Source organism: Abramis brama, assembly GCF_963993115.1.
Source record: "Abramis brama genome assembly, chromosome: 21".
NCBI classification, from domain to species: Eukaryota; Metazoa; Chordata; class Actinopteri; order Cypriniformes; family Leuciscidae; genus Abramis; species Abramis brama.
In genome coordinates this window covers 3582555-3608867 of record NC_139983.1, presented here as the reverse complement: position 1 = coordinate 3608867, position 26313 = coordinate 3582555, and the positions used below count along the sequence as shown (strand labels likewise).

Sequence of the window (26313 nt, the reverse complement as noted above, 5' to 3'; positions counted from 1 at the left end):
CTAAGCACTAAGGTTAAGTCCCAAGAGGGTACAGGGTGCAAATCGCGAGGTGGATTTAGCCTCCTAGCACCCTTGAGGAATCTGATGACCAAGTCGTGCTTCCCCACGGACTTACCTTCAACTACATCGTGATGTGCGGCTATTGTGGCAACATACACTTTAACCCTCTGGGGACCAAAAACGCGCCCGCGCGTTTTGCTCGGTTTTTTTTTTTTTGCAATGAAAATAAACACTAAATGCTCTGTTAATTTTGATCTTTCATTTTCATGTAATACATCAATCGATCCTGTTCAGTTTCTATTTTTTTTCTGTATACTCACAATAAAAATAAAGTGTTTTGCTTTTTGACAAATAAAGAAAAATGAACATGATGCGATTTCTGCCTTCTCTCTGTCAGTAAACTCCCATTTGAAACGCGTTCGAAAATGATCTATAACTCCGCGAAAATTCAGTCAAACAGGCAAACAGACCCACGGGCATAAAGCTTGAGATTGCATCTTTTAAATGGAGTAATTTATATAAAAAACAAATATTCTCAGCTTCTGTAATCTGTACAAAAAGAGAGCGACTCCAGTCGAGCTCATTACGAGCCATTCAAAAGTAATTTGACCACTCCCGGAGAGCGCGTGCTATTCAAACGCAAATTCTGAGAACGCCCACATCAGCTGTAAACAAAGCGCATTGCAATCGAGTGAGGCATAATAGCCTACCTGGAGAAAAGTTTCCTCTGAACAGTGCTGATATGAGGAACAATATCTCCTGATATGAGGAGCAGATCCCGCTGAGGAGTGAGGTAGGCTGTTTTCTTTTCTCAAGTGTTGATGTGGAATAACGTTATGGAATAACGTTAGTGTAGGCCTATGCAAACCGCAAAAATATGAATCGCATTTCTATAATATGACTCGCCTTTCTGTGAGATGAATGAAGGGTACATATTTATTTGTAAAGACTGTTCAGCCTAAATATGAATCGCGCGTCTGTGTGTGAAAGAATAAACTGCTTTGCTATAGCCTACTGAGATGAGTAAAAATCGACTGGAATATGTTGAAATAAAATGTATTTGTATAAGCAACGTATTAAACTGCAAATTAGCATTTATATGCCCTAATATTTCATAAAAACAACGTTACAGTCAGTCACTTGTTGACTAGATTTGGGTACAGTTTTTAGGCTACTGTAGAATATACTGCCACATCAAATAGCCTAAGCTTTTGTTTAGCAATTTCTGCTCATATCTAACGTTATATATATATATATATATATATATATATATATATATATATATATTTATATAAAACTATATTATTTATATATATATATATATATATATATATATATTTGCTATATTCAAACTAATGAATACATATGATAAAATGTAGGCCTATAATCTTTTTTCTTTTTCTTTTTTACAAAGAAAGAGTACACTTGAAATATTGTTGAAATTGTAATTATCGTTGTAATTGTAACATTTTTAATAAAATAGCAAAACATATTTACAAGATAGATGTAAGCGAAATCTTAAATGGTCAATATAAGTCTTCTTCTAAATACATCTTTTGTCCTTGCATTGTGGCTCAGTCAGTGTCACACCTGAATGAATGGCTAATTATGCAGAGTCATTATGCAGAGTGGGTGGGACATTGTAATCTAAGGTGTAAACTACTCCTCCCCCTCGCATATTGGCTTTCCAAGCAAAACCTGTTTTACACCATTTAAATCAATGTATTTTTTTTTTTTTGTGAACGATAAAGCAAGACTATTTTCACATAATTTTGAAGCTAGAACTGAAAGGGACAACATCCATTAGTCAAAAGTCTTGTGGACACATATTTAATATGTGTTTTGTGGTCTTAATTCAGCAACTTTCATTTTAATTTTTTCCAATAACCACGCATAAACATTATTCTCTTAAAAATACAAACATCTACATACACGTTGCTCGCATATTATGGTAGCCCTGTTTGTGCTATATAGAGTGAATTTACACCTTTGCCATTAACATGTTTATAAATAACTGAAAAAAGCACAAATGTCAGAGCATGTCAGAACATCTCAAGGACCCCAAAAACAGCTTGGTCCCCAGAGGGTTAAGGGTGGAGGGAGACAGCCTTCGCTCCAACCCCTCTTGTAGGAAGGAGAGCACGACTCTGATCGGGCAAGTTCGTGGGTTCTCCCCGTGGGAAGAACACCAGTCGACGAACAGGTTCCACTTCAGAGCGTAGAGGCGCCCCCTGAAAGGGACAACATCCATTAGTCAAAAGTCTTGTGGACACATATTTAATATGTGTTTTGTGGTCTTAATTCAGCAACTTTCATTTTAATTTTTTCCAATAACCACGCATAAACATTATTCTCTTAAAAATACAAACATCTACATACACGTTGCTCGCATATTATGGTAGCCCTGTTTGTGCTATATAGAGTGAATTTACACCTTTGCCATTAACATGTTTATAAATAACTGAAAAAAGCACAAATGTCAGAGCATGTCAGAACATCTCAAGGACCCCAAAAACAGCTTGGTCCCCAGAGGGTTAAGGGTGGAGGGAGACAGCCTTCGCTCCAACCCCTCTTGTAGGAAGGAGAGCACGACTCTGATCGGGCAAGTTCGTGGGTTCTCCCCGTGGGAAGAACACCAGTCGACGAACAGGTTCCACTTCAGAGCGTAGAGGCGCCTCGTAGAGGGGGCTCTAGCTCAAGAGATGGTATCTACCACTGCCTGTGGCAGGCCATCTAGAACCTCTGCGTCCCGTCCAGGGACCAGACATGGAGTTTCCAGAGGTCTGGACGCTGGTGCAATAGAGTGCCCCGTCTCTGACAAAGTAGGTCCATGGTGATGACACGCACTCCCGAAGAGCAGACATCACAAACTCTGGGTCGCTCCTCTCAGAGTCGTTTCCCTTCCCTTTGCTGGGGGGAAACGAACTCTGAGCGGGCTGGTTTTGAAGCACTTCTGGACCACCAGTGTGGACATCGTCTGACCGAGGGCCAGCGCTGTGACTTATCACGGTCAGTCACTAAGCGCAGCTCCACCCCGAATCAGAACTACCCACGTGCACTGAATGTGCAGGGGTAGTGAGAGAGAAAAAACTTCTGCAGATTTAGGCATGTTTGGCTTGCCATATTGGCACCAAAATGCTTCCATACTGCCAAAGTTTTTCACACCCACCCAGGCACTTTAGACCCAGGAAGTGTGGCTGTCAAGTCTGAATCTTCAGCACGAGAACACACCATTATAGTAGGAACTCTGCATCATTTTCAGAGTGTAACAGCCCTCTCTCCAATGTAGCAATCGACATCTGTCCTCCCCTGGAGCCCCGAATGAAATGCTTGGTCCCTCATGAGAAGGACCAGAACCCCATCCGAAAGCCTCGACGGCACACGGCACGCTGAGCGGCTCAAGCCCCTACGCGAAGGGGAGACGAACAACGTGCCGACGTGGTCATGCACTCATGAGAGAACATGAACCACCCACGAACGCAGTCTCAACACACTGATTAAGCATGTGAAACAGTGATCGTGGCCGCCAACCAGGCATGCAAGACAGTGAACGTGGCCATCACCTCGATGACACACGGCACGCCGGGCGCTCAAGCCTTCAGGCAAGGCGAACAACGTGCCGACGTGGTCATGCTCTCATAAGAAAGCATAAACCACCCACGAACACAGTCTCAGCATGTTTGCGATGCGCTAGAGGAGTGGGAAGCTCGTCAGGGTCTTTCACCTGGCGAGACGTTCCACACTGTAACCCCCAGATTACCAAATGCTCATTAGCCAAAGTAGTCCTCTCCTTTTTAGAAAAGGAACTAGATTGGGGAACAAGCAAAGGGACTCAACCTCGTAGAGGTACGAGTCTCGATCGCACATCTAGAGCGCCGAATGACGCGCGCTGGGTTGCCGTGACAACCCTGCGCTGTCAGCCGGCGCTTGACGGCACACGGCACGCTGAGCAGCTCGAGCCTTTAAAAAGGGGAGACGAACAACGTGCCGACGTGGTCATGCACTCCTGAGAGAACATGAACCACCCACGAACGTAGTCTCACACACTGATTAGGCATGTGAAACAATGAACGTGGCTGTCAAATGAGGACAGGAAACGATCGCATCCAGAAACACACCAGTGAAACGTCATCCTGAAAAGGACGCGATCTTCACTCGTATTGCTCTTTCAGGAAAAAAGTACTCTCTTTATTGTGCTGAAGCACACAGGGACCCAACGCGGCAACACAGCGGGGAAACTGCAAGCCCGCTGTGTGCACTCAACCGTTTACCAGCTGTGAAAACAGCTTTTGAATTAACAGTGTGTAGACACAGCCGGCAGACAGGAAATCGCGCGGTCGCTGAAACGCCGTCTCACCAACACAGAGAGATCCCTTCCCGAAACAGCAGACTCGTAGAGCGTAAGATAGATACAATCTTAAAGCTCATTCACTCAGAAAGGACACACCGGTCGGCTCCGAAGCTAAAAGCATTTGTGTATGCGCTTGCTTCCGCCTTTATACCCGCACTAGTAGGCGGGCTGCGGAATGCAAATGTTGCATGCCAATGTTCATTGGCTCGTTTTAATTCACTCAAAGGCAATTGGTCTCCCTAGCGAGATCCCAATTCGTCAGGGGAACTCCCCCGACGAGGCGTCGGAGTTCCCTGATGAGGAAAGGGAACTTATTTTAATTAATCTGTTTGAGATCGAATTAACGCTAGATTTTGTCATATAAGCTACAGACATGGCATCTGAAGACCATTTCAAAATTTTTCTCAGTTATTTTGCTTTATTACCAGACTTAATATTTGGCTCGTTCTTACATAGCACGTTCGCACATGCGCAGTCTTCAAAAACGGTGCTTTAAATCTCTTGACAAACTAAAAGACGTATGTCAGCTTGCTTTTTTTGAATGTCAGCTTGCTTATTTTGCTAAAGATAAGGATTTATTCAGTCTACATCTCATGTAAACTAGAAACTATGCTTCTAACCACAGCTCGAGAGCTGTCGTTCCAACCACACAAGTTTGCGATGCTGTTTGCGGACGTTCGTTGGAACGATGGTTTCGGGAAACACCAAATCGTTGAACTATGCTGATAACGACGGAACTTGCGACCATAGTTGGCTAACGATGCTTTCGGGAAACGCACCCCTGAGTGACAATGGCTGCTGTTGTTCCTCTTCCCTGTGGAGCCCTTCCCTCATTGGTTTTTAGCAGCCGCTGAAAGCATCTTTCTGTAGCTTGGCAAACTGCAGATATTTTTTTTCATTTTAAGCCCACGGAGAAGTGACTCTGTTTCTTCTAAAATACCCTTAGCACGGTGTTTAGTAGATGGCTTGATGGGCGCTTTGTGTCCTTTGCGGCTATTAAGGACATCAAATGCTGCATCTATTGTGCGCAGGAATTGAACAGTGGCTGCACATCCACTGAACTGGGGATACTTCAGCTCCTGCTCACAATACTCTAGGGCATCAGCCACACTGCTGCTGAAGAGCTGGGCTGCAAGATTGAGCTTGCTCTCTCTGTTCCTGTCATGCTGTTGATAAGAAAGTAAGCAATGGGAATCTTCCAAGACTCATTGATTGCAACACTCATGAGGACCAGTGCTTGTTTTGCCACAACATTTTCGATCTCACCACCTCCAATGTCAACATAGCCATGAATTTGGTCGCCGCCAAACTCAGTTTGCTTATGAATGTACATTTCATCCATCATCAATGAGCAAACTGTGTCTTTACCAACTTTCTTCTGCTCAGCAACATGACTTTTTAAAGCTGTGAATGAAGCAACAGTATATACAGGATCTGCAGAGATGCTACTGTACCATTTTCGTATGGTCTGAGGATGAGGCAAAGCCAAGAGAAACTTCTCTCTCACATAGTCATAGGCCTTTGGAGAGTAGAAGTGCAGTGTAGTTGCGAATTGCTTGATGTTTTCAGAAAACACTGACTTTTTCTTCTTTTGGATTCTCTGAAATATCTCCCAGGGAACATCATCCAGACTTTCAAGAAGAGAGGCACATTCACTTGAAATTATAAGTTTCTTCTGAAGCAGTTTGATGACACCTTTCAAGGAAGAAACTCTTGCCTTTAGTCTCCTTGTCTGTTGCCTTTTCAACCTCAGCTTTTTGCGAGCTACACATAGCTTGTCCTTTACCTCATAAGCTTTCCTTTTAATTGTTTGCAACCTCCTCATTACTATTTACAGCTGAAATAGGGATGCCACTTACCACCTCATCAATACTTACCAAGCGTGTTATTTTTGGCTGTTGTTCTTTGCCCTTGGAGAAAGAGAAAATGGACAATACACAATCACATATTCCAAACAGATTATTATAGCATTAAAGATTGGTTTCAGCAAATTGTTTCTTTCTTGAATTAATCAATGTTTTTGACACTAATCAGTTCATTTAGTGCATTTTACCCGAGACCCTAATTGTCTCCACACTCAGATGGGAGATCGAATTGAAGGTCTTGTCTGCCTTAGAAGGGGTAACACCTCCGCCAGATTGCCCACCGAATCGTTTGTTTGTGCCAGAGGAGTATCCTGCATCTGTTCCTTTACTTAATAAAGCGTTTTACTTGCATTTGCATCCAGCCTCGTGATTGTCGCAGTCTTGAGCTCAGAGCTCTCAGCAAGTATGTCAGTGTTTCCCACAGAATTAGATTTGATCTGTGGTGGTGTGGTGGGGTGTCGGGGTGTCGGGGTTGGGGGCGGCGGCGTCATTAAATATTTTAATATATTTAAATATTAAATGACGACAACAAAAAAGGGTTAAATATTTCATGTCATTTTTATTGACACGCACATTTAATTGACAAAACAGAGTCTGATAACTTAACAGACATTGCTACGCTGACTGCTCCACAGACTAGCTACAAATCTTGCACCCTTTGTTTGGACATTTAATTTTTCGCGGCTTTTTGAAAAAATACTCCAATGCCCTATCATAAGGGAAGGCCTCAGGACAGGGTCCATTGATTGAGATCCTCAAACAAGCAGCCAGGTGTTCTCCTTGCAACTGATTTCTGAGGTCTGTTTTCACCTAAGGACAGAGCAAAAAAAAATAATTTACCACAAAATGCACTAAAATAAATAAAATGAATAATTATTTGCTGTGCTTGTCAAATTGAAGTTCTTGCCCTGTTCATTGCTGAAAAATCGCGTTCACAGTTTACACTGGAAACTGGAATTACAAGTGCAATGCCTGCAAGAAGGCTCAGGCAGGGGTAGAGGTTGGCCCACTCATCAATCTCACTCGCCAGAAGTCTTAGGATCTCCTCCTGGTCTTTGTTCTTGAAACAACATTTGGTTTACCATCATGGCATTAGTGTGTTGTGTTGGTGTTGTGAACCATAGTTTAATTTAGTAATCATTTTAATACACCCACCTTGAATGCCCCAGTGAGAACATGATTCTTGAAAGAGAACCACTCCTGCAGAACCTCATTTTCCTGTTCAGGGCAAAATTTCCTGGCAAGAGTCTGCAGCTGAGAGATCTTTATTATATCATCTTCTGGAGTAGCTCTACCAAGCGGTCCCAAAACACTGAAGGCCCCAAGGATGTCCAGATCATGTGTAAAAGAATTTCCTCTATCCTGACTATCTGAAATAAAACTGTTGCGTCTACTGTCGACACAGAGCGTCTACTAATCGACACTTAATAAATAATAAAACTGTTGCGTCTACTCATCGACACAGAGCATCTACAATCGACACTTAATAACCTTTATACTCCAGCTCTTGCGTCTTCAGTCGACATCTGGCCGAGTTTCTTACTCTAACTTACTTGATTCCCTAAACTGACCTGCTGCGCAGCAGAAATTAACAGACAGACTTTCAGCAAATGTCCTTCAAATGCTTTAATAACGGCCGGGAGAGTCTTCGAGCAGTTCTCAGAGAACTCTCCCAAGAAGAATCAAGGCCGGAGGATCTCTTGCAAATTCCATTGAGACATCCCACCGTAAAACACATATACAACAGTTTTTATAGTATAGAGGTATGACAAAATGTCAGGCTGCATTACATAATTTCCCCACTATTTGATTGGTTCTTCATATGCAAACCCCTCTGTTACTAGGTAAAGCAAACTCTGATCTTGCGGTGACTTCATCTGTAATCACAAGATCCTAACAGACTGTCTAGTTTCATTTCCCAAAACTAAGTTATTTTTACATACATACGCACACAGTCAAAGACACAAGTTTTCCATTGGTTTCGTACAGTACATCCTGTTCCAATGTTAGATGTTAAATAAGGTTAGATGTTATAAACATGGTTAGTTTAATATACAGCTTAAAATCTCACGACAGTTCCCCTCTCTGGTCGTAATCACACGACCAAATATGAAATTAAATTATTCTAATCAATTTTCCATACCTGCAATCTAATTTACCTTTACCAAATCATCCCATTATAAGTCAGTGACTTTAATACCACCTGATATCTCTAATCATACCATGTTCCATCTTCTACTTTATAATACCTGTCAAATATTCCTTATATCAGCTTTCCAAGTTGTAATTAAAATACCACCTGTTTCCAATATTACCACATCACATACCATCTTCCACATAAACATACCATCTTCTCATCTCCTTCATCTTCTTCCCAACATTCTATCTTTAGTAACAACTAAACATACCATAGTACATTGCCTTTTAACTTTAGTAGACCTTGAGTCAAGTTTAAGTATCATCTTTCTCTGGATTTTGAATCTCACTGATCTATTAGGCCTTTAACAGGCTGATACTGCTGATTAACCATTTATCTTAACCTTATTTTACTAGCTTTTAATTCAAGCAGGCGATTGTTTTACTTAGTCAGATCTATTTAAGGATCTGTGTAATAAAATCTAACCAAAAAAGTTCTAAAATTCTTTTCATTTTTATTCTTAACACAAATATCAATAATTGTATTATTTTGTTTCAAACAATGTCATTATTTTAAAATTAACTCTCACCCAGCTGTTGCCATGATAATAGCTTTAGCTGCTGATATGCCATTCAATCTTTAATTACCTATCCTAAAATCCTATTTTTTCCAGAATTAACTGAAGGACATAACATGTCCTGCCTCTATTTGTTGGCAATGCGGAATAGTTCATAATGGATCCATTGATCCAGATCATTAAATCTGTAACTTCATTCTGAATTAAGAAAGCTTTTTAGAATTTTGTTTTATGAGCAAATATTCTATTTCACTGAAATGTTCTAACTGTTTAGATTCATTTCAGTTTAAATCTAACATGTTTGTGTTACATTGTTCTTGGTCTTGGTTTTAACTTTGTGATACATATATATTTTAACACGTTGAAGACCTTTCTCAACAAAGCAAATCCATATTTCATTTCTGGAAGCCGGGCTAAATAAGCAAACACTGTTACTGCATTCCTAGATAGACTAGACCCGCAGTCACCTCTCAGATATCAAATACAGACATTAGACAATACATGAAAGGAACATTTCAATAATCACACTGGTAACTTCTTTAACTAATAATAATCCAGAAATTAAATATGTTTCCCAAAATCAATCTCCTTTTGAAAGTTTTTCTTTTGCATTTTAACAAATGGAAACACCTCAAAAATATTTAATTTAGTCATTCATTCATCGCTATAGAAGTTTACCCTATTATCTATTCGGACCTAGTCCGGCAAAGTAACTTATCACCCATTCTCTCTTATTAGAGAACAATTATTATTTTTTAGCATCTATTTAAAAACCCTCAAGTTTCTTCAAAAATAGCCCCTAGATTATTTATTATTTTTACAGTAATGTACCTATTTAGAGTCCCTATACTCTACAGAATTAAGAGATTTTCCTCTTAATTTACATGTACCTGCAATATTTTCAAATTAATCAGTAATTGTTCAAATCATGAGATCTAAATACTCAAGTCCTACAGTATAGTTTGATTGAAACAAATAAAACATCAATACACATCACACAAAATTATTTCTTATACTAAGCTTAAAACATTAGTTGGTCCACATCTTCCTCCAGATGTGTTGATCATCTCGTTGCCCCATGGACGTTCCATCTTCACCAGGGTGATTCTTTGTCGTTGGTGTAGTTTAAGTCGAGATGCTTGGACGGAGGTGTCACACACTGCAACCTTGCTGATAGTTGCAAGATTTTCCCTCAGAACACAACCGCAGTCCACTGGACCTTGTTTGTGGAGTGAACCATAAGAACAACCTGTGAATGGAGACCTTAAGTATTTTTGTTAGTGACAACATGTATCATGTCGCCAGACTCATCTGCTTATCCGGCCGGTCGTCCTTTTTTGATGAGACCTGTAAAATTTCACGTTAAACAGTAACAAGACAATATTTTATACATTTGGAACAGAACCAGTTCTGTTCGATGAGGTTCACCATGACATCCTGTAAAAAGTAAAAAGTTAAATATGGGGTGGACAGGGCAAGCTTGCTTGCTCTCTGCCTTCCCAAACTTATACGCTGCGCGTGTGTGTGTGGCATTGTTTATTTCTGCCACAACAATAACCCAGCTTAGGCTAGTTAGCCAAAATCATCCATTGTCGTTGTTCTGTTGGCCATATTTTCTTCCCTGTGGGTCATATTTTACCCTGTGTGTCATATTTTAACCTGTGGGGTCATATTTGACCCTGTGCGCATAATTTACCCTGTGGGCACACTTTATACATTTAGATACAGCTGTTTTGATTGACAATTTATTTGTCTCTGTGTTTCTCAGAACACCATCTTTCACACACTTTCATACACTTTCATACACCCCTCTCTCTGGCCAGAGAATTATACCTTTTTGTCTGCTTTAGCAGTTTATGAACTGAATGGGGAACATATATTTATTAGGAGTGGAATACCATTAAATCTGAACAGTAACAACTTTTCCGTCAAAGCTACTGAACGTAGACATACTGTGCACAGTAAATTCCCCTTGCAACAGTGTCTAAACGTTAGGATATTTATTTTCAATTGTCTGATGCAGTCGCCATGTGTTTAAGTTTAACACAGTGAACGTAAACCTTTTCAAAATCAAATAGATTAAACACTTTAAAATAATAATCATATAGATTTGCAGTTGCAGTTGAGAGAATCCATTTTAATTTCCCAAATGCAATTTGTCATTCTTTGCACAATTTAAATTTTTCAAACTTTTTGTTGTTGCTCACAAGCTATTTAAAAGAAGATTTGGAAATCTTCACACAATCTTAGATCAATGGACAAAAAGAAAATAACATTTCCATCTCGTACCCCTGGTGATGACAGCATGTGATTTTAAAAGTCTATAATTAGAAAACATTGTTTCTATTGAATCTAGAGATTACCTTTAAATGAAATGGAGTGACCAATTGTTGCTAGTCATAACTTCTCTTTAGACGCCTTGTGGCCTAGATTATATTTTTCTTTTCCATAGAATTCTGCATAGTCAATAACCTATTAATGCTTTTACATAAACCTCACTGCCATATCCAGATTGGTGAGTCATGCTCTCACTTCTGCTATTGAACTTCTTGCAGTAGGGCTTGTTAATGTTACCTATTGAAAGCAGATTCAAAGAGTTAGTTGAAGAAACATGAAGAATATGAAGAATTGCTGAAACCAGTGGATAATCAAAAAATAATCAAGTTAAATAATAAACAAATTTGAAGCAGTCTCTGTAGTGATCATTGAAAGTGCAGCACCTAGCCCACACGGAAGATACATTGGATTGTCTCTCCGTGTGGATTGTCATTCAGTTGAACTGTCCATTCTGACCCCCCTCAGAAGTGTCAACTTCCTCTTTCAGGAGGGCGGCTGCAGGCCCCACTTCCTCTTTTGTTTTTCTGCAGTCATCCCATTTTTCAAGGCAGCTGTCTGAAATCTTGAACACTCAGAGAACCGCAAAAATAAAATTAAACAGCTTAATTTCCAAAAGTCTCTTCTGGTTTACAACACAGCAATTCTTCAATTTATTAAAAAGCTTAGTCCTTCATTGCGTAAAAAAGCAAGCACTTCTTCTTTGCAAAGACGCAGGAAAAAGCAGGAAAACTTCTCTAATTATAACACAGTGTATAATGTAAATTAAAAGAATTCTTTGTCTTTTCTCTTTTACAAGAAACCAAAATAAAATGACTCTTAGATGTCAGTTATGTGCTTGTTCAAATCACAATTTCTATTTAAAGTTGGTCACCCAATCTCATTCTCATACTATGCATAATGCACAAAAATTATCTTAGTTAAACATAAACCATTGACTCTTAGAATCTCATAGATCAAAACCATTTTTCCACACTGTCTCCCAGGGATAACGAGATACAAATTCTAGACACTTTCTAGATAGAAAGTATAATATTTAAACACGTGCAGTTAATATCTTATTATTTATTCATTACTTAAAGTGATTGCCTAAATTCAAAAGCAGTGAATTGCTTAAATTCTATTGCTCAGCTTTATATATCTCATCTACATAAATACATAATTAAAGTCTAACTCATAAAAGTTTCTTTATGATTCAAAATTTCCTAATTATCACAGAGTATTTCACATGTGCATATTCCTATTATTATGATTTATAATTTTAACAATTTCTGCAATTTTTCAATTGATTTCAAAATGTAAAAATTCATAAATCTCAGGATAACAATATTGATCTATTTATCTTGTTTCCACATTTCTTTCTTTATTTTTCTTTATTAACCTTTCTTTAATTCAATCAAAATCAAAGTCTTTTTCAAACAAAACTTCAAACAAAAAGCAAGTTTCAGTACTGCAGCATCTCGGGGTATTTTCCCCTCCCGGATCTGGTTTCCAGCATGACAAGTTGCTTTGCAGAAGTTTTATTGACAGCTTTTTTGAAGCACTCTTAATACAAAAAAACAAAATACTCAACATATACCTTGGTTGCATTTAACCATAATCATTGCTCATTGCCCTTAATAGACAAGGTAAGAAACATTTTTTTTTTAATCACTTAAATCTTTTAGATGTGATTACCAGTTTTCTTCAAATTTTACTTAACAGAAACAGCCAATTTTTAATTAAACCTTTTAATTAATTTAGAAGCATTTCAAAGGAAAAGTGCTGAGGTCTGTCATACTACCTTAATACTTTAAGTCCTTTTAGCCCGACTGGAATGGTTCCCTCTGTCGAACAGGGTTCTGCAGTCTGGCAGAGTGAAGACAACGTGGTTCCTCGCCCCTTTCATTCAACAAAGGGAGATTCCGAGGACTCCTGGATGGCCCGCCAAATTGTAAAAGAATTTCCTCTATCCTGACTATCTGAAATAAAACTGTTGCGTCTACTGTCGACACAGAGCGTCTACTAATCGACACTTAATAAATAATAAAACTGTTGCGTCTACTCATCGACACAGAGCGTCTACAATCGACACTTAATAACCTTTATACTCCAGCTCTTGCGTCTTCAGTCGACATCTGGCCGAGTTTCTTACTCTAACTTACTTGATTCCCTAAACTGACCTGCTGTGCAGCAGAAATTAACAGACAGACTTTCAGCAAATGTCCTTCAAATGCTTTAATAACGGCCGGGAGAGTCTTCGAGCAGTTCTCAGAGAACTCTCCCAAGAAGAATCAAGGCCGGAGGATCTCTTGCAAATTCCATTGAGAATCCCACCATAAAACACATATACAACAGTTTTTATAGTATAGAGGTATGACATAATGTCAGGCTGCATTACATAATTTCCCCACTATTTGATTGGTTCTTCATATGCAAACCCCTCTGTTACTAGGTAAAGCAAACTCTGATCTTGCGGTGACTTCATCTGTAATCACAAGATCCTAACAGACTGTCTAGTTTCATTTCCCAAAACTAAGTTATTTTTACATACATACGCACACAGTCAAAGACACAAGTTTTCCATTGGTTTCATACAGTACATCCTATTCCATTGTTAGATGTTAAATAAGGTTAGATGTTATAAACATGGTTAGTTTAATATACAGTTTAAAATCTCCACGACACATGGAACCGTCTGTCCAGGTGTGTTTCCAGGCCAGTGATGTAAGGGTGGATGACCTACAATGAACAGACCATCAACATCTTTTTAGGAAGAGCCTACACCCACCTTAACTTCAGTCCTTAAAGGATTAGTTCACCTCAAAATGAAAATTTCCTAAACATTTACTCCAGATATCCATGTCTTTCTTTCCTCAGTGGAAGAGAAATTAAGTTTTTTTTTAGGAAAGCATTTCTGGATGTTTCTCCACAGAATGGGCTTAAATGGCAACCAAATTGTAGAAGTCCAAATCAATGCAGTTTCAAAGGGTCATCCTACAAAAACGTAATTTCTCTTCCACTCATATCTGGGTGGCATTGGGGTGAGTAAATGTTTAGGAATTTTTTTATTTTGAGGTGAACTAATCCTTTAAGGGCCAGGCCATAGAGGACCATTTAGAAGAGGAAAAGGAAAATTCATTAGTTTTAAGGCATTTACCTCTCGCTGGAATCTGGCCCACAGCTCCTCCCTTGACACTTCGTGGACATCTCGCCCTCTCCTTTTCCTCTCCTCCTCATGCTGTATATTGAAGGCTCCAAGTCCTTGTGGATCATCGAGGTCCTGATGAAGGCGAGACAGGAATGATCCAGGCAGTGGAGTCAGTCCAGCCTCTTTGATGCTCCTGAGAGTCTGAATTGTGACAGGAACCTACATTTAAAAAAAAAAAAAAAGAGTAGCTGCTGTTTACAGGGTATCTGCACAATTTTTAAAGTCAAATTTAAGGCTTTTTAAGACCTTTTTAAGACCTGAAGAAATCAAAATTAATACCGTACATTAGGGGTGCACAATATTGACAAAAATATGTCTATATATTTTCAAAGTTTTGTTGATAATAATTAGATGATATTTTTCTGATTGTGTTTTTGTACTGGTATCCCGGCTGGTTTAGGCCTGTTGTTGACAACAGACCCACGAAGATATTCATAATTTTTATATTCTATAGTGGTCAGTTCACAGCAGTGACAGAAATTAACATTTTTATTAAGGGGCAATATTTGCCACCTTTAATTGATTTCCAGGGGCATTTTCACCTATATATGGACATTGTTTCTAAACGTATTTAGAGGTATGCATCACCTTTTATGTCAAATTCTAACATTCAAATTAAATTAAATTAGAATAACACAGTACCAATGTCAAATTAAATAATTAAATTAAAATCCATCCTTGCAGTGCAGAGGTGACACAGAAGCGGCATCAAAACTGGCATTACTATATTTACAATTCATTTACAATTGCATAAATAAAGCTATTCAATATTTAAATAAGAAATGATTTATAATTTTAACATTTTAATTAAAGGATACTTTATATGAAACTGAAACCACCAGTAGGTGGCGGCAAGTCACTGTCTTAATAAGCGAGTTGTTGGAGTCAACGGATTTGTTCAAACGGCTGATTCATTCCGAAAAACAAGTGATTATTCATTGAATCGTTGAAAGGATTCGTTCAAAACGCGGATTTCAGTAAAAAAAAAAAAAAAAAAAAAAAAAAAAAAAACGTCGCTGTCTGTTGGACTACGGCTTCATTATGAAATTCTCGTCTGCGATATAAAGTGAAATTTGACAATATTGTGTCCAAAAAGTAACACAATGTTAACTTTATTTTTAATTTAACTGTTGTATAAAATAAATAGCACATTTGCAGTTCTGCAAAGGAAAACGGCACTCTTGCTCATGTGATATTCTAATATAACAACATAATATGATGTAAATATAAGACAAAAACTAATTTGGGGACATCTAACTGCACTGACACATGGGGTGCTTCTCATTTCTTATTTGTGCATCCTCGTTTCCTTTCCTCGCTTCCTTTCCTCGCGTCTCAGCTCCGCCCCCTGTAGGATGCGAGGGAAGGCTGCAAGGAAAAGACGCGAGGACGGAGGAATCGAATGTAACTTTTTTTATATACATTGGAATACTTGATCACTCAAGCGTCACTTCATCGCGTCATCAGCAGCGCTCAAAGGATCTGCCCTTATGTTGTTGAAGTTTGTTTATTTAAGAAATTCATAATAAATAATAATAAAGCAAGATACCCTGTTGAAATATGTGAGATGTGTGGTTTATATAAACTGCAAAGGTAAAGTATAAATTAAAATGATTGTGATCGATGTGAGGGGGAGGAGAATTTAGACGTGCGTCACGTTTAAGTCGATAAAACTCTTCCGCATAGGATACACCTGTGTATCCTCGCTCATGACTCCTCAGGAAGCCTCCTAACTCCTCGATCCTCGACTCCTCGCGGTGCAATTAGAGAATTGAGATGTCCTTCAAGATGGCTGAGCTCGATCGGTTTCCGGGTCATAGGATGGAGGACGGAGGAGCGAGGAGACGAGGAGGGATATTGAGAAGCACCCATGATCACGCAGTGAAAGCAAGCATGAGAGACAAACGCGATGTCAGCTCACACTTGCAGTGCCTCGTATAGTTAAAACAATGATTACAATATCATCATAGTTCACAGACAACATCGCACACTCCTAAGCACATAAAGAATGAACTTACAATCGAGCTGACATTTACTCGTTTTCTTCTCTCCTCTTGCGTGCAGCCAGGAGACAGACGTAGGTTAATACTGCCGTAAGTGACGCAAATTGTCACGTGAACAAGCAAATCCACCAAGATAGATTTAAAAAAATTATACGTAGGCCTACGCTAATTAGATTTTAATTTCGAAAGCATTTAGATAAGTATAAGTCAAAGTGTCATCTAAAATTTAAGACCTTTCATGAGTAAAAATAAGATTTTTTTTTAAAAAACATGATTTTTAAGACTTTTTATGGCCTTAAATTTGAAAAATCTAATTTAAGACCTTTTAAGACTTTTTAAGGATCCGCGGAGACCCTGTGTTTAGTAGACCTGCAAATAACCCTCATTTCAATATATCAAATTAAACTGATTTACAAAAAACATACCTGCTCCTTGATATGTAGAAAGTTGACATGTGCTTTTTGAAAGACTTTGGACAGGCATGCAAGGTGTGGTAAAACATCAGCTTGGAGGTAAACTGCTGCCACAAATCTGTATGTAGCACAGAATGTGTAAAGGCCCTTTGCCCCTGGACATCTTCTCACCTCTGCCTCCTCTGCCAATGCTCCAAGGACTGCGCTCAGGTTCCTCTGTAGGGTCTCAATGGCTTTGTGCTGAGAGAGCCAGCGTGTGTCCTTCACTTCCTGGAAATGTTGCAATTAAAGACTGATCATTGGTTAACTTATTAATTGACAGAAGATAACTACAATGGTATCAAATTACTATTACCTTTATTTTCAAATCACTGACTCCCAGGGTGGCGGAAGTTCTTGGAGGTGGTCCCTGAAAGTGGCCATGTACCTTACATCATTTGATGAGTCCTTGCAGGCTGTCACGGATTGGCCAGGTTCATCCACCACAATCACCCAGCGATCACAGTCACCTGAATATTAATTAGTCACACCTGCACCCCTTCAATCACCACTGCTTCATAAGCACACCTCACGCACTCTTCACTGTCCGGGCTCGTTTATCCGAAGCGGAATCTAGTGCTTCTCTCTGCGAGTTTCACTACTAAACTTACCTGTGTTTACTTACCAGTTCTCTACGACGTATCCTGTCTGTTCCAGTCAATCCAGATATCAACTCGAGTGGTGTACGAGCCGTAAGCCCTTCAGAATCATCCTGTGGTGCGTGAGTGTGTGCTGTCACCTGTCATCGTCTACACCCCAAGTTCATCTCCGCTCTGAAGTTTCATCCTGCCATCCCTGCAAAGAAACAATCATCAGTCATCACGAGTTACATTCCAGAACTCCCTTCCTCTGAACTCTGATACTCACCAATATCCAGCTCGTTGATCCATCTTGACATTCTGTTGTTTCAAATAAACATTACAGCTTCACTTACCTTGTTGTCCGTCTGCTTCCGTAACAGTAAGCCCGGACCATAACAGACTGCGGCAGCATGAGTGTTCAAGATCCCTTTCAAGAGCTGGTGGATTCGTTGAAGCGGGTATTATCATTAAATCCAACCATTCTGCCTACTTCAACCTTCACGTCTTCCGCACCACCAGCATCACCACCAGCGAGCACTTCTTCGACCACCGCATCCAGTCCCATGGCCCGACCAGCGCCCTACTCTGGCGGGGCGGGGGAGTGCAACGGTTTCCTACTTCAATGTTCTCTCATCTTCACCATGCAGCCCACATTATATCCCACTGATCAGTCGAAAATTGCTTTTATTACGTCCTTACTCACCGGTCCAGCTCTCCAATGGGCGGAAACAATCTGGAAGCAAGCCGGGCCTGCCATCAGTTCTATACAAGCCTTTGTCACTCACTTCAAAGAAGTATTCGGCCGAACGGATGGAGAGATATCAGCCGGTGAGCAACTCTATCATTTATCTCAAGGAAAGATGTCTACTCATGAATATGCCCTTCGCTTTCGTACTCTAGCGGCAGCCAGTGGATGGAACGAGCGGTCTTTACTGACCACCTACCGGCTTGGTCTCACACCTCAACTCCGTCTACAGTTAGCCGCCTTGGACGATAATATGGGGCTTGAAAAATTCATCCAACAATCCATCCGGTGCTCAGACCGTATACAATCTTATCTGTCCCATTCTGATTCCACTGCACTCCTCCGCCCATCTGAGACCGCCAGCCCTCCAGAACCAGAACCCATGATCTTAGAATCTGGTAAACTTACCGCCGCTGAGCGACAGAGGAGGCTGACCCGGGGTCTCTGCCTGTATTGCGGAGTTAGTGGACATGTTCGGTTGAACTGTCCCACTCGTCCCATACGTACATCGGTGAGTTTATTCCATATTGATGAAGAAAAGATGCAACCACTCACTTCTTGTGTTCAGTTAACCACCCAAACATCCTCTGTTTCAGTTCACGCCCTCATCGACTCCGGGTCAGCTGAAATTTCATCTCGGGGACCCTCTGTCGCCAGCTCCAGCTCCGTACCGAAGCCTCGTCCATCGTTTACCAGATCCAACCCATAACCAAATTCATCAATGTACGTCCACGTATTCACCGGAAATGTGAACCCATTATACTTCAAGTCGGAGCCCTTCACCAAGAGGAGATCCAGCTACTGGTTCTGGAGGGAGCAAATGCAGACATCATCCTGGGCCGTCCGTGGCTGGTGAAGCATGATCCCATCATCTCTTGGGGCTCCGGGGAAGTGATGAAATGGGGAAAAGATTGTAGTCCAAGATGTTTTCCAGTCCTTCCACGTCCTGTTCTGAATCCTGTTCCAGTTTATGTCACGTCAGTCGAAAGTCCAGTCGAGAAACAGTCCACGAAGATTCCTGATATCTACTCATCTTCCCAAGACATCTTCTGCCCCAAGAGAGCTTCCCAGCTACCACCTCATCGGCCATGGGACTGTGCCATAGACCTGTTCCCTGATGCTTCTTTGCCCAGAGGTAAGATCTACCCGTTGTCACTTCCAGAGACCAAGGCCATGGAGGAGTACATCCAGGAAGCTCTCGATCAGGGATACATCCGGCATTCGACATCTCCCGCAGCATCCAGCTTCTTCTTTGTGGCTAAAAAGGATGGAGGGCTGCGGCCATGTATTGATTACCGGACACTTAACCAAGGCACCGTCAAGTTCAAATATCCCCTTCCTCTCGTCCCTGCGGCCCTTGAACAACTCCGTACAGCTTCCATCTTCACGAAGTTGGACCTCCGCAGCGCCTACAACCTGGTGAGAATACGAGAAGGGGATGAATGGAAAACCGCTTTTGTGACCCCTACAGGCCACTACGAATATCTGGTTATGCCCTATGGTCTGGTCAACGCCCCTTCCGTGTTTCAAAACTTCATTCATGAGGTCCTCCGGGAGTTCCTGCATCGCTTCGTGGTCGTTTATATAGATGACATCCTCATCTACTCCCGGAGCGAAGCCGAACACCGTCACCACGTTGCGGAGGTCCTTCGTACACTCAGAGCTCATCATCTCTTCCTGAAGGCCGAGAAATGTTCCTTCCATCTCCCATCAGTCCAGTTCCTAGGATACCTCATTGACAGCCAGGGGGTTCGCATGGACGAGAGGAAAGTCACTGCAGTTACCACCTGGCCAGAACCCACCTCAATCAAAGAGCTCCAGAGATTCCTTGGATTTGCCAACTTTTACAGACGATTCATACGAGGTTACAGCATCATCACCACTCCACTTACCAACTTGCTCAAAGGAAAACCCAAAAGTCTCCTCTGGGATCCTGAAGCGGCCGCAGCCTTCCAATCCCTCAAGTCTGCCTTCACTCAAGCACCTCTCCTGACTCATCCTGATCCTGAGCTTCCTTTTATCGTGGAGGTGGATGCCTCAACCTCCAGAGTTGGAGCTGTCCTTTCACAACTTCATGGGACACCGAAATTACTCCATCCATGTGCCTACTTTTCTCGGAAGCTCAGCCCGGCGGAGAGGAACTATGACATCGGCAACCGTGAACTCCTGGCCATTAAGCTCGCCCTGGAAGAGTGGCGACATTGGCTGGAGGGCGCCATCCACCCATTCCAAGTCATAACAGACCATAAAAATCTTCAGTACCTCCGTGATGCGAAACGTCTCTGTCCCCGTCAGGCCCGATGGTCACTATTCTTTTCAAGATTCCACTTCTCCATTACCTACCGTCCTGGTCCAAAGAATGTCCGAGCCGATGCCTTGTCCAGACTACATGATACTCCTGAGACTCCCGAGACAACCACTAGCATTCTACCCAAAGAGATCATCATCAGTCCCATCGAATGGTCTGCCCCTCCAGCCGTCGCCACTCCTGACCCTCGTCCTCCGCCGGGCTGTCCACCAGATCGCCGATTCATCCCCAGGACACAACGGGTAGATTTCATCCACACCACACATACCTCACTGGGCACTGGACATCCTGGGGCCAACAACACTCTCTCGCTGCTATCAGAACGCTTCTGGTGGCCAGGAATGGCAAGGGATGTGAAAAGGTATGTCCAAGGATGTAAGGAGTGTGCCATGTCCAAGAGTCCCAGACATCTCCCTGCAGGAAAGCTCCATCCCTTGCCAATTCCTAACCGCCCCTGGTCACACCTAGGAGTTGACTTCATGACCGACTTACCATCATCGGATGGAAACACCTGCATCTTCGTCATAGTCGATCGATTCTCCAAGTTCTGTAGATTACTACCTCTAAAAGGTCTTCCCACTGCCCTAGAATCTGCTGAACTCCTCTTCAATCATGTCTTTCGCTATTATGGGATCCCAGAAGACATTGTGTCCGACAGGGGACCCCAGTTCATTTCCCGAGTATGGAGATCGTTTTTTAAGCTCCTAGGTGTGACCGTCAGCCTCTCCTCTGGCTATCACCCTCAGACCAACGGCCAGACGGAGAGGAAGATCCAGGAAGTGGGGCGGTTCCTCAGGACCTTCTGCAGCGGCCACCAGAACTCCTGGAACCAGTTCCTGGGTTGGGCGGAGTATGCCCAAAATTCACTGCGGCAACCCACTACAGGCCTCACACCATTCCAGTGCGTTCTCGGATTCCAGCCTCCTCTGTTTCCCTGGGATGGTGAACCATCTGAGGTCCCCGCAGTGGATTACTGGTTCCGGGAGAGCGAGAGAGTCTGGGACGAAGCTCACCATCACCTGCAGAGGGCAGTTCGCAGATCCAAGTCAGTCGCTGATCGGAGGAGGATTTCGGGTCCAGTCTACGTCCCAGGAGACAAGGTTTGGCTCTCCACTCGCGATATTCGTCTGCGACTGCCCTCCAAAAAACTGAGTCCCAGGTTTGTTGGCCCCTTCACCATCTTGGAACAGGTCAATCCCGTCACGTACAAACTCCAGTTGCCACCTCAGTATCGGATCCATCCCACATTTCACGTCTCACTACTCAAACCCTTTCACGAACCTCTTGTTCCCTCCACAGAACCTGGCCATGAAGAGGAACCTCCTCCCCCCTTGATGATGGAAGAAGGGTCCATCTACTCCTTCCGAGAAATCCTGCAGTCCCGACGTCGTGGTGGTCAGTTGGAATATCTGGTCGGTTGGGAAGGATACGGACCAGAGGAGAGATCATGGGTCCCAAGAATCGACATCCTTGATCCCACGCTCATGGAAGAGTTCCATTCCAGTCATCCGCAGTACCCTGGACCTCGTGGACGAGGAAGACCACCACGGCGTCGGAGATCTCGGCCCTAGGGAGGGGGGTAATGTCACGGATTGGCCAGGTTCATCCACCACAATCACCCAGCGATCACAGTCACCTGAATATTAATTAGTCACACCTGCACCCCTTCAATCACCACTGCTTCATAAGCACACCTCACGCACTCTTCACTGTCCGGGCTCGTTTATCCGAAGCGGACTCTAGTGCTTCTCTCTGCGAGTTTCACTACTAAACTTACCTGTGTTTACTTACCAGTTCTCTACGACGTATCCTGTCTGTTCCAGTCAATCCAGATATCAACTCGAGTGGTGTACGAGCCGTAAGCCCTTCAGAATCATCCTGTGGTGCGTGAGTGTGTGCTGTCACCTGTCATCGTCTACACCCCAAGTTCATCTCCGCTCTGAAGTTTCATCCTGCCATCCCTGCAAAGAAACAATCATCAGTCATCACGAGTTACATTCCAGAACTCCCTTCCTCTGAACTCTGATACTCACCAATATCCAGCTCGTTGATCCATCTTGACATTCTGTTGTTTCAAATAAACATTACAGCTTCACTTACCTTGTTGTCCTTCTGCTTCCGTAACACAGGCAAGGGCCAATCTGTGGGCAGCACAAGCTACAGACACAATCTTTGGAAAACTGTCTTTAAGTTGCTTTGCAACTCCATTCACACGACCTGAATATAAATAAAATAATTTAGCGAAAATCATGGGATACAAAAAATAAAACAATCTCACATGAGCATCAAATAATTACCTGTCATAACGGCTGCCCCGTCAGTCCCGAGTCCATATAGTTTTTCTGTTGGGAGGCCTTTCTTCAAGATAACATTCTTGACAGCTGCGACAATAGTGTCTGCTTTGCAGGTCCCTCTTTATCTATGGATCTGAGAGAAAGCATAGGCAAGTAGAATTCACAGTTCATTAACAGCACCCAGAATTTATGGGATTTACATCAAACAAAATAAATGTTCCCATACCGGACATGCAAGTCAAGTTGCCTGCCGACTGACACATCTGTAGTCTCATCAACTTCCAGGCTAATTCCCTGTGATGATTTAATCTTAGTGAGAATTGGCTCCTCTATGACCTCTGCTAAGACCTCAAGCATGTCGTCAATAATACGATGAGACCTATAGTTATTCCTCCTGTCAATCTTGACATTGGGAAAAGGGAAAGAAGGACTGTAATTTTTATTTATTAATGTAAAGATTAAATGTAATCTTAAGTAATGCCTAGGTGACCTTTACCTTTAATTTCCTGAAGTAGTCGCACCCTAGAAGCTCAGCAAGGCTCAAAAGCTTTGGATAGTTTGTGTGGTGGGCTAGTTCATTTTTTACGAGCCAGTTAAGGCACTTGAACCCACCAATGACTGCCTCATGCTCCAAAACAATAGTGGGCTCTAACGAGTTTATGACTGAGATGGCTGTGACAAAATTATTATAAAACTATTTGAAAACTAAAAGTTTATACTTGTTTTTGAAATTGGAACCTACCAGAGGCAAGAGATGCCTGGCATCTGATACTGTCCTGGTGGTGCTCCATAGTTATGTGACGTTCCAAGTAGTCTTTTCTGTATATAACAGCTCCAACCTCAACAAAAGCCCTATTTGCGCGGCCTGTCTTAGGCGCAGGCTTGTGTTGTCTGCATAGTCGACAAAACATTCCTAAAAAAAAAAAAAAAACACAGCAGTCAAAGAATTAAAAATTAATAAAATAATGAAATAAAAATATTACTTTTTATTATTGTTTCATGATTACACAAATTATGCAGATATTCAATTTACCATGCTTTGTGAGGTACAGCCAACTCTTAAATTGAGGCATCTTTAGCCACTCTGGATCAAATCCAGTGCCTCTGTGCTTGCTGCTTGTGCTTGCTGTCCTGTCTACAAGTCACAGACAAATAGAAATGGGACTGCTTTTCCTGAAACATCTGCTTTTCTGACCTGCCCTGCTTCTACACCTCCCTGTGTTTGCTGTTAACCTCACCTGTTGCTTCAGCCCTACCTGGCTCACCCACAGCAGCAGCATGTTGGCTGCAATCATCCTCTCCTACATCTCTCTCTACAGCTAACGTTCCCTGCGCCTCTCTTGCTGCTTCCGCAGCGCTGAATGAAGCCTGGAAATATTCAAAATAAATTAACCGAATAGCTTATCACAAGGTCGGAATAATGATCTTCCACATGTGTTTCTCTGCTTTGCTATTACCTCTGGTCCAGACTGTATTTGCTCCTCTGGACGAGCCTTTTTAAATCGTTTAAAATATTTTTCAATATTCATCTGGATTGAGGGAGCAAATAGTCGGCGTTATGATTAAATACTTAAACATTAACGTTATGTAGTAAGGGCAGTCGATATTACAGCTTACAGCGTGTAACATTATGTATAACTTACATGCTGTAACTGTTATTCTCATGTTAACATAGCTAATTATTAGCTAGGCTCCTTAATGCTTGCTAATGCGTTTTCATTACCCTTCTAATCGCGCAAATTGAAAATTAAGCTCGATGGAAACATGTCAATTTCGCAAAAAAGACTCCCATTTATTGCAAAAAAAAGGTTTTACGCTCGCGTGAGGTGCAATATTTTGCAAAACTGCAATGGAAACAGTTTTTGCACATTTACAGTCAACTGACTTGTAAAGCGCGTTTACAAGTTGAGCGCGGTGTGTTTGAACAGATTACAAGACTTCTTTAATTCATAAAAGACAAAATAATTAGAGGAATAACGTTACTGGATTCTAAACCTTAAAGAAATGCCACAATCAAGACCTCGGAGCAGAAATGAGCGAGAAAATACCTCATATGTGCCGCTCACAGTATAAGGGTCTTTCCTTGTCATTAATTAACACCCTTAGGCCTAACTTACGTCTCTTTACATTAATATTAATAATAATAATGTCTAGTGCGGTGGCTGTGATATATATATATATAAACCTAACTTACCAGCGTCCGTTGCCATGATTTTTGGAACGACTGATCGCGAGATGGAAAAAATTACGTTTTAGTCGCATAACATGGGCCTAACATCAAAATGTTGCGAGAATCTCATTCTGTCATTCTCTCATTCTCATGGAAACGCGACAACTACATAGACTAACTTCTCAGAGTTATGTTGTGCAAAAGTGTTTATTACTAACCATTCAACTCCGGATTGATTCTGGAATCTTCGAGCACCGGAAACAATCCGTCCTCCAACGCATTCTTCTTCTTCTTTGGACGCTCGTGTTTTGATTCAGATCATGCTCGAAGAGGACGAGCTATTTGCTGTTCCTCCTCCGTTTGTCAGTTTGTGAGAGAGGGAGAGAAGGGAGCAAGGGAGATCTACAATAAAATACAACTTTACCCATATTAAATAGTAAAAAAACTGAAAATCAATCTGTGGCGGCCGCGTCGATACTGTGGCGGGCCGCAACAAATTAATGAACATATGGGAAACCCTGTATGTTATTTCCTATCCAATACAAAGATGATATGAACAAGTCAACTCATGAATGATTTTTTAGAGCTAGAACAGAATTAAATTCTCCTTGGTTCACTGATTCTCTTATTTTCCTGTTTACTACAGTGAAGCCGCTTTAAAACAATCTGTATAGTATCAAGCGCTATATAAATGAAGGTCACTTGACTATATAACAAGAACATTACAATGAACACAAATTTGAAAATCTCACTACAAATAATCCAGAATTTAAGACAACAGATAATATCCTACTCTGCTGTTACACTTCCTCACACTTGAAACTGATCGAGTGAATCTCCTGAACTTCTCAAATCTACTGTAGACCATTCATAATCCACTGATGTTGTAACATCTGCTCTAACGTCGGGCGTTTAGCTGGATCCCGGGCTAGACACTGGCTAATCAGATCCCTGCATTCTGTGCACATTTTAATAAGGAGAGAGCTGGTTAGTCATGACCATGTGACCTGGCATTTTTGAAAACAGCATCTAAAACATGATTAATGTACTGTAAAATGTTCCTTATCGTTAGTTTAAAAGTGAAGTATGTCGTTTCTGCGACACTAGTGGCAGCGAGTGGAATAAATGACAAAATAAAGCATATTTAAAAAATATATATATTTTTTACATATATTACATATTTTCTTGTAAAGGCCCCTTCTTCCGTGCATTGTGTCTTCCCCGATTTAAACATCGCAAGCGCAGCTCTTACTGGTTCATGTGAAGGCATGTTTCAGGTCCAACATATTAGTAATAATTGTAGCTG

General features: G+C 41.5%; 1 protein-coding gene and 1 long non-coding RNA gene across 2 annotated transcripts; both read right to left on the bottom strand.

Moving 5' to 3' along the window:
- Window positions 1-6760: 6760 nt before the first annotated feature.
- On the bottom strand, window positions 6761-18055 carry LOC311072470 (zinc finger protein 862-like; the record flags this gene model as incomplete). The annotated part of the gene is made up of 8 exons (XM_084097492.1): window positions 6761-7026; window positions 7124-7276; window positions 7372-7557; window positions 13935-13985; window positions 14404-14613; window positions 16883-17140; window positions 17226-17279; window positions 17969-18055. The coding sequence occupies 8 exons, from the start codon at window positions 18053-18055 to the stop codon at window positions 6853-6855; spliced, it is 1173 nt and encodes a 390-aa protein (XP_083953618.1). The 3' UTR covers window positions 6761-6852.
- Window positions 18056-22947: 4892 nt separating this feature from the next.
- On the bottom strand, window positions 22948-23740 carry LOC311072329. The gene is made up of 3 exons (XR_014604000.1): window positions 23334-23740; window positions 23064-23239; window positions 22948-22970 (listed from the first exon to the last, which is right to left on the bottom strand). It is a non-coding gene; the product is annotated as an uncharacterized lncRNA (long non-coding RNA).
- Between the last annotated feature and the right edge of the window lie 2573 nt (window positions 23741-26313).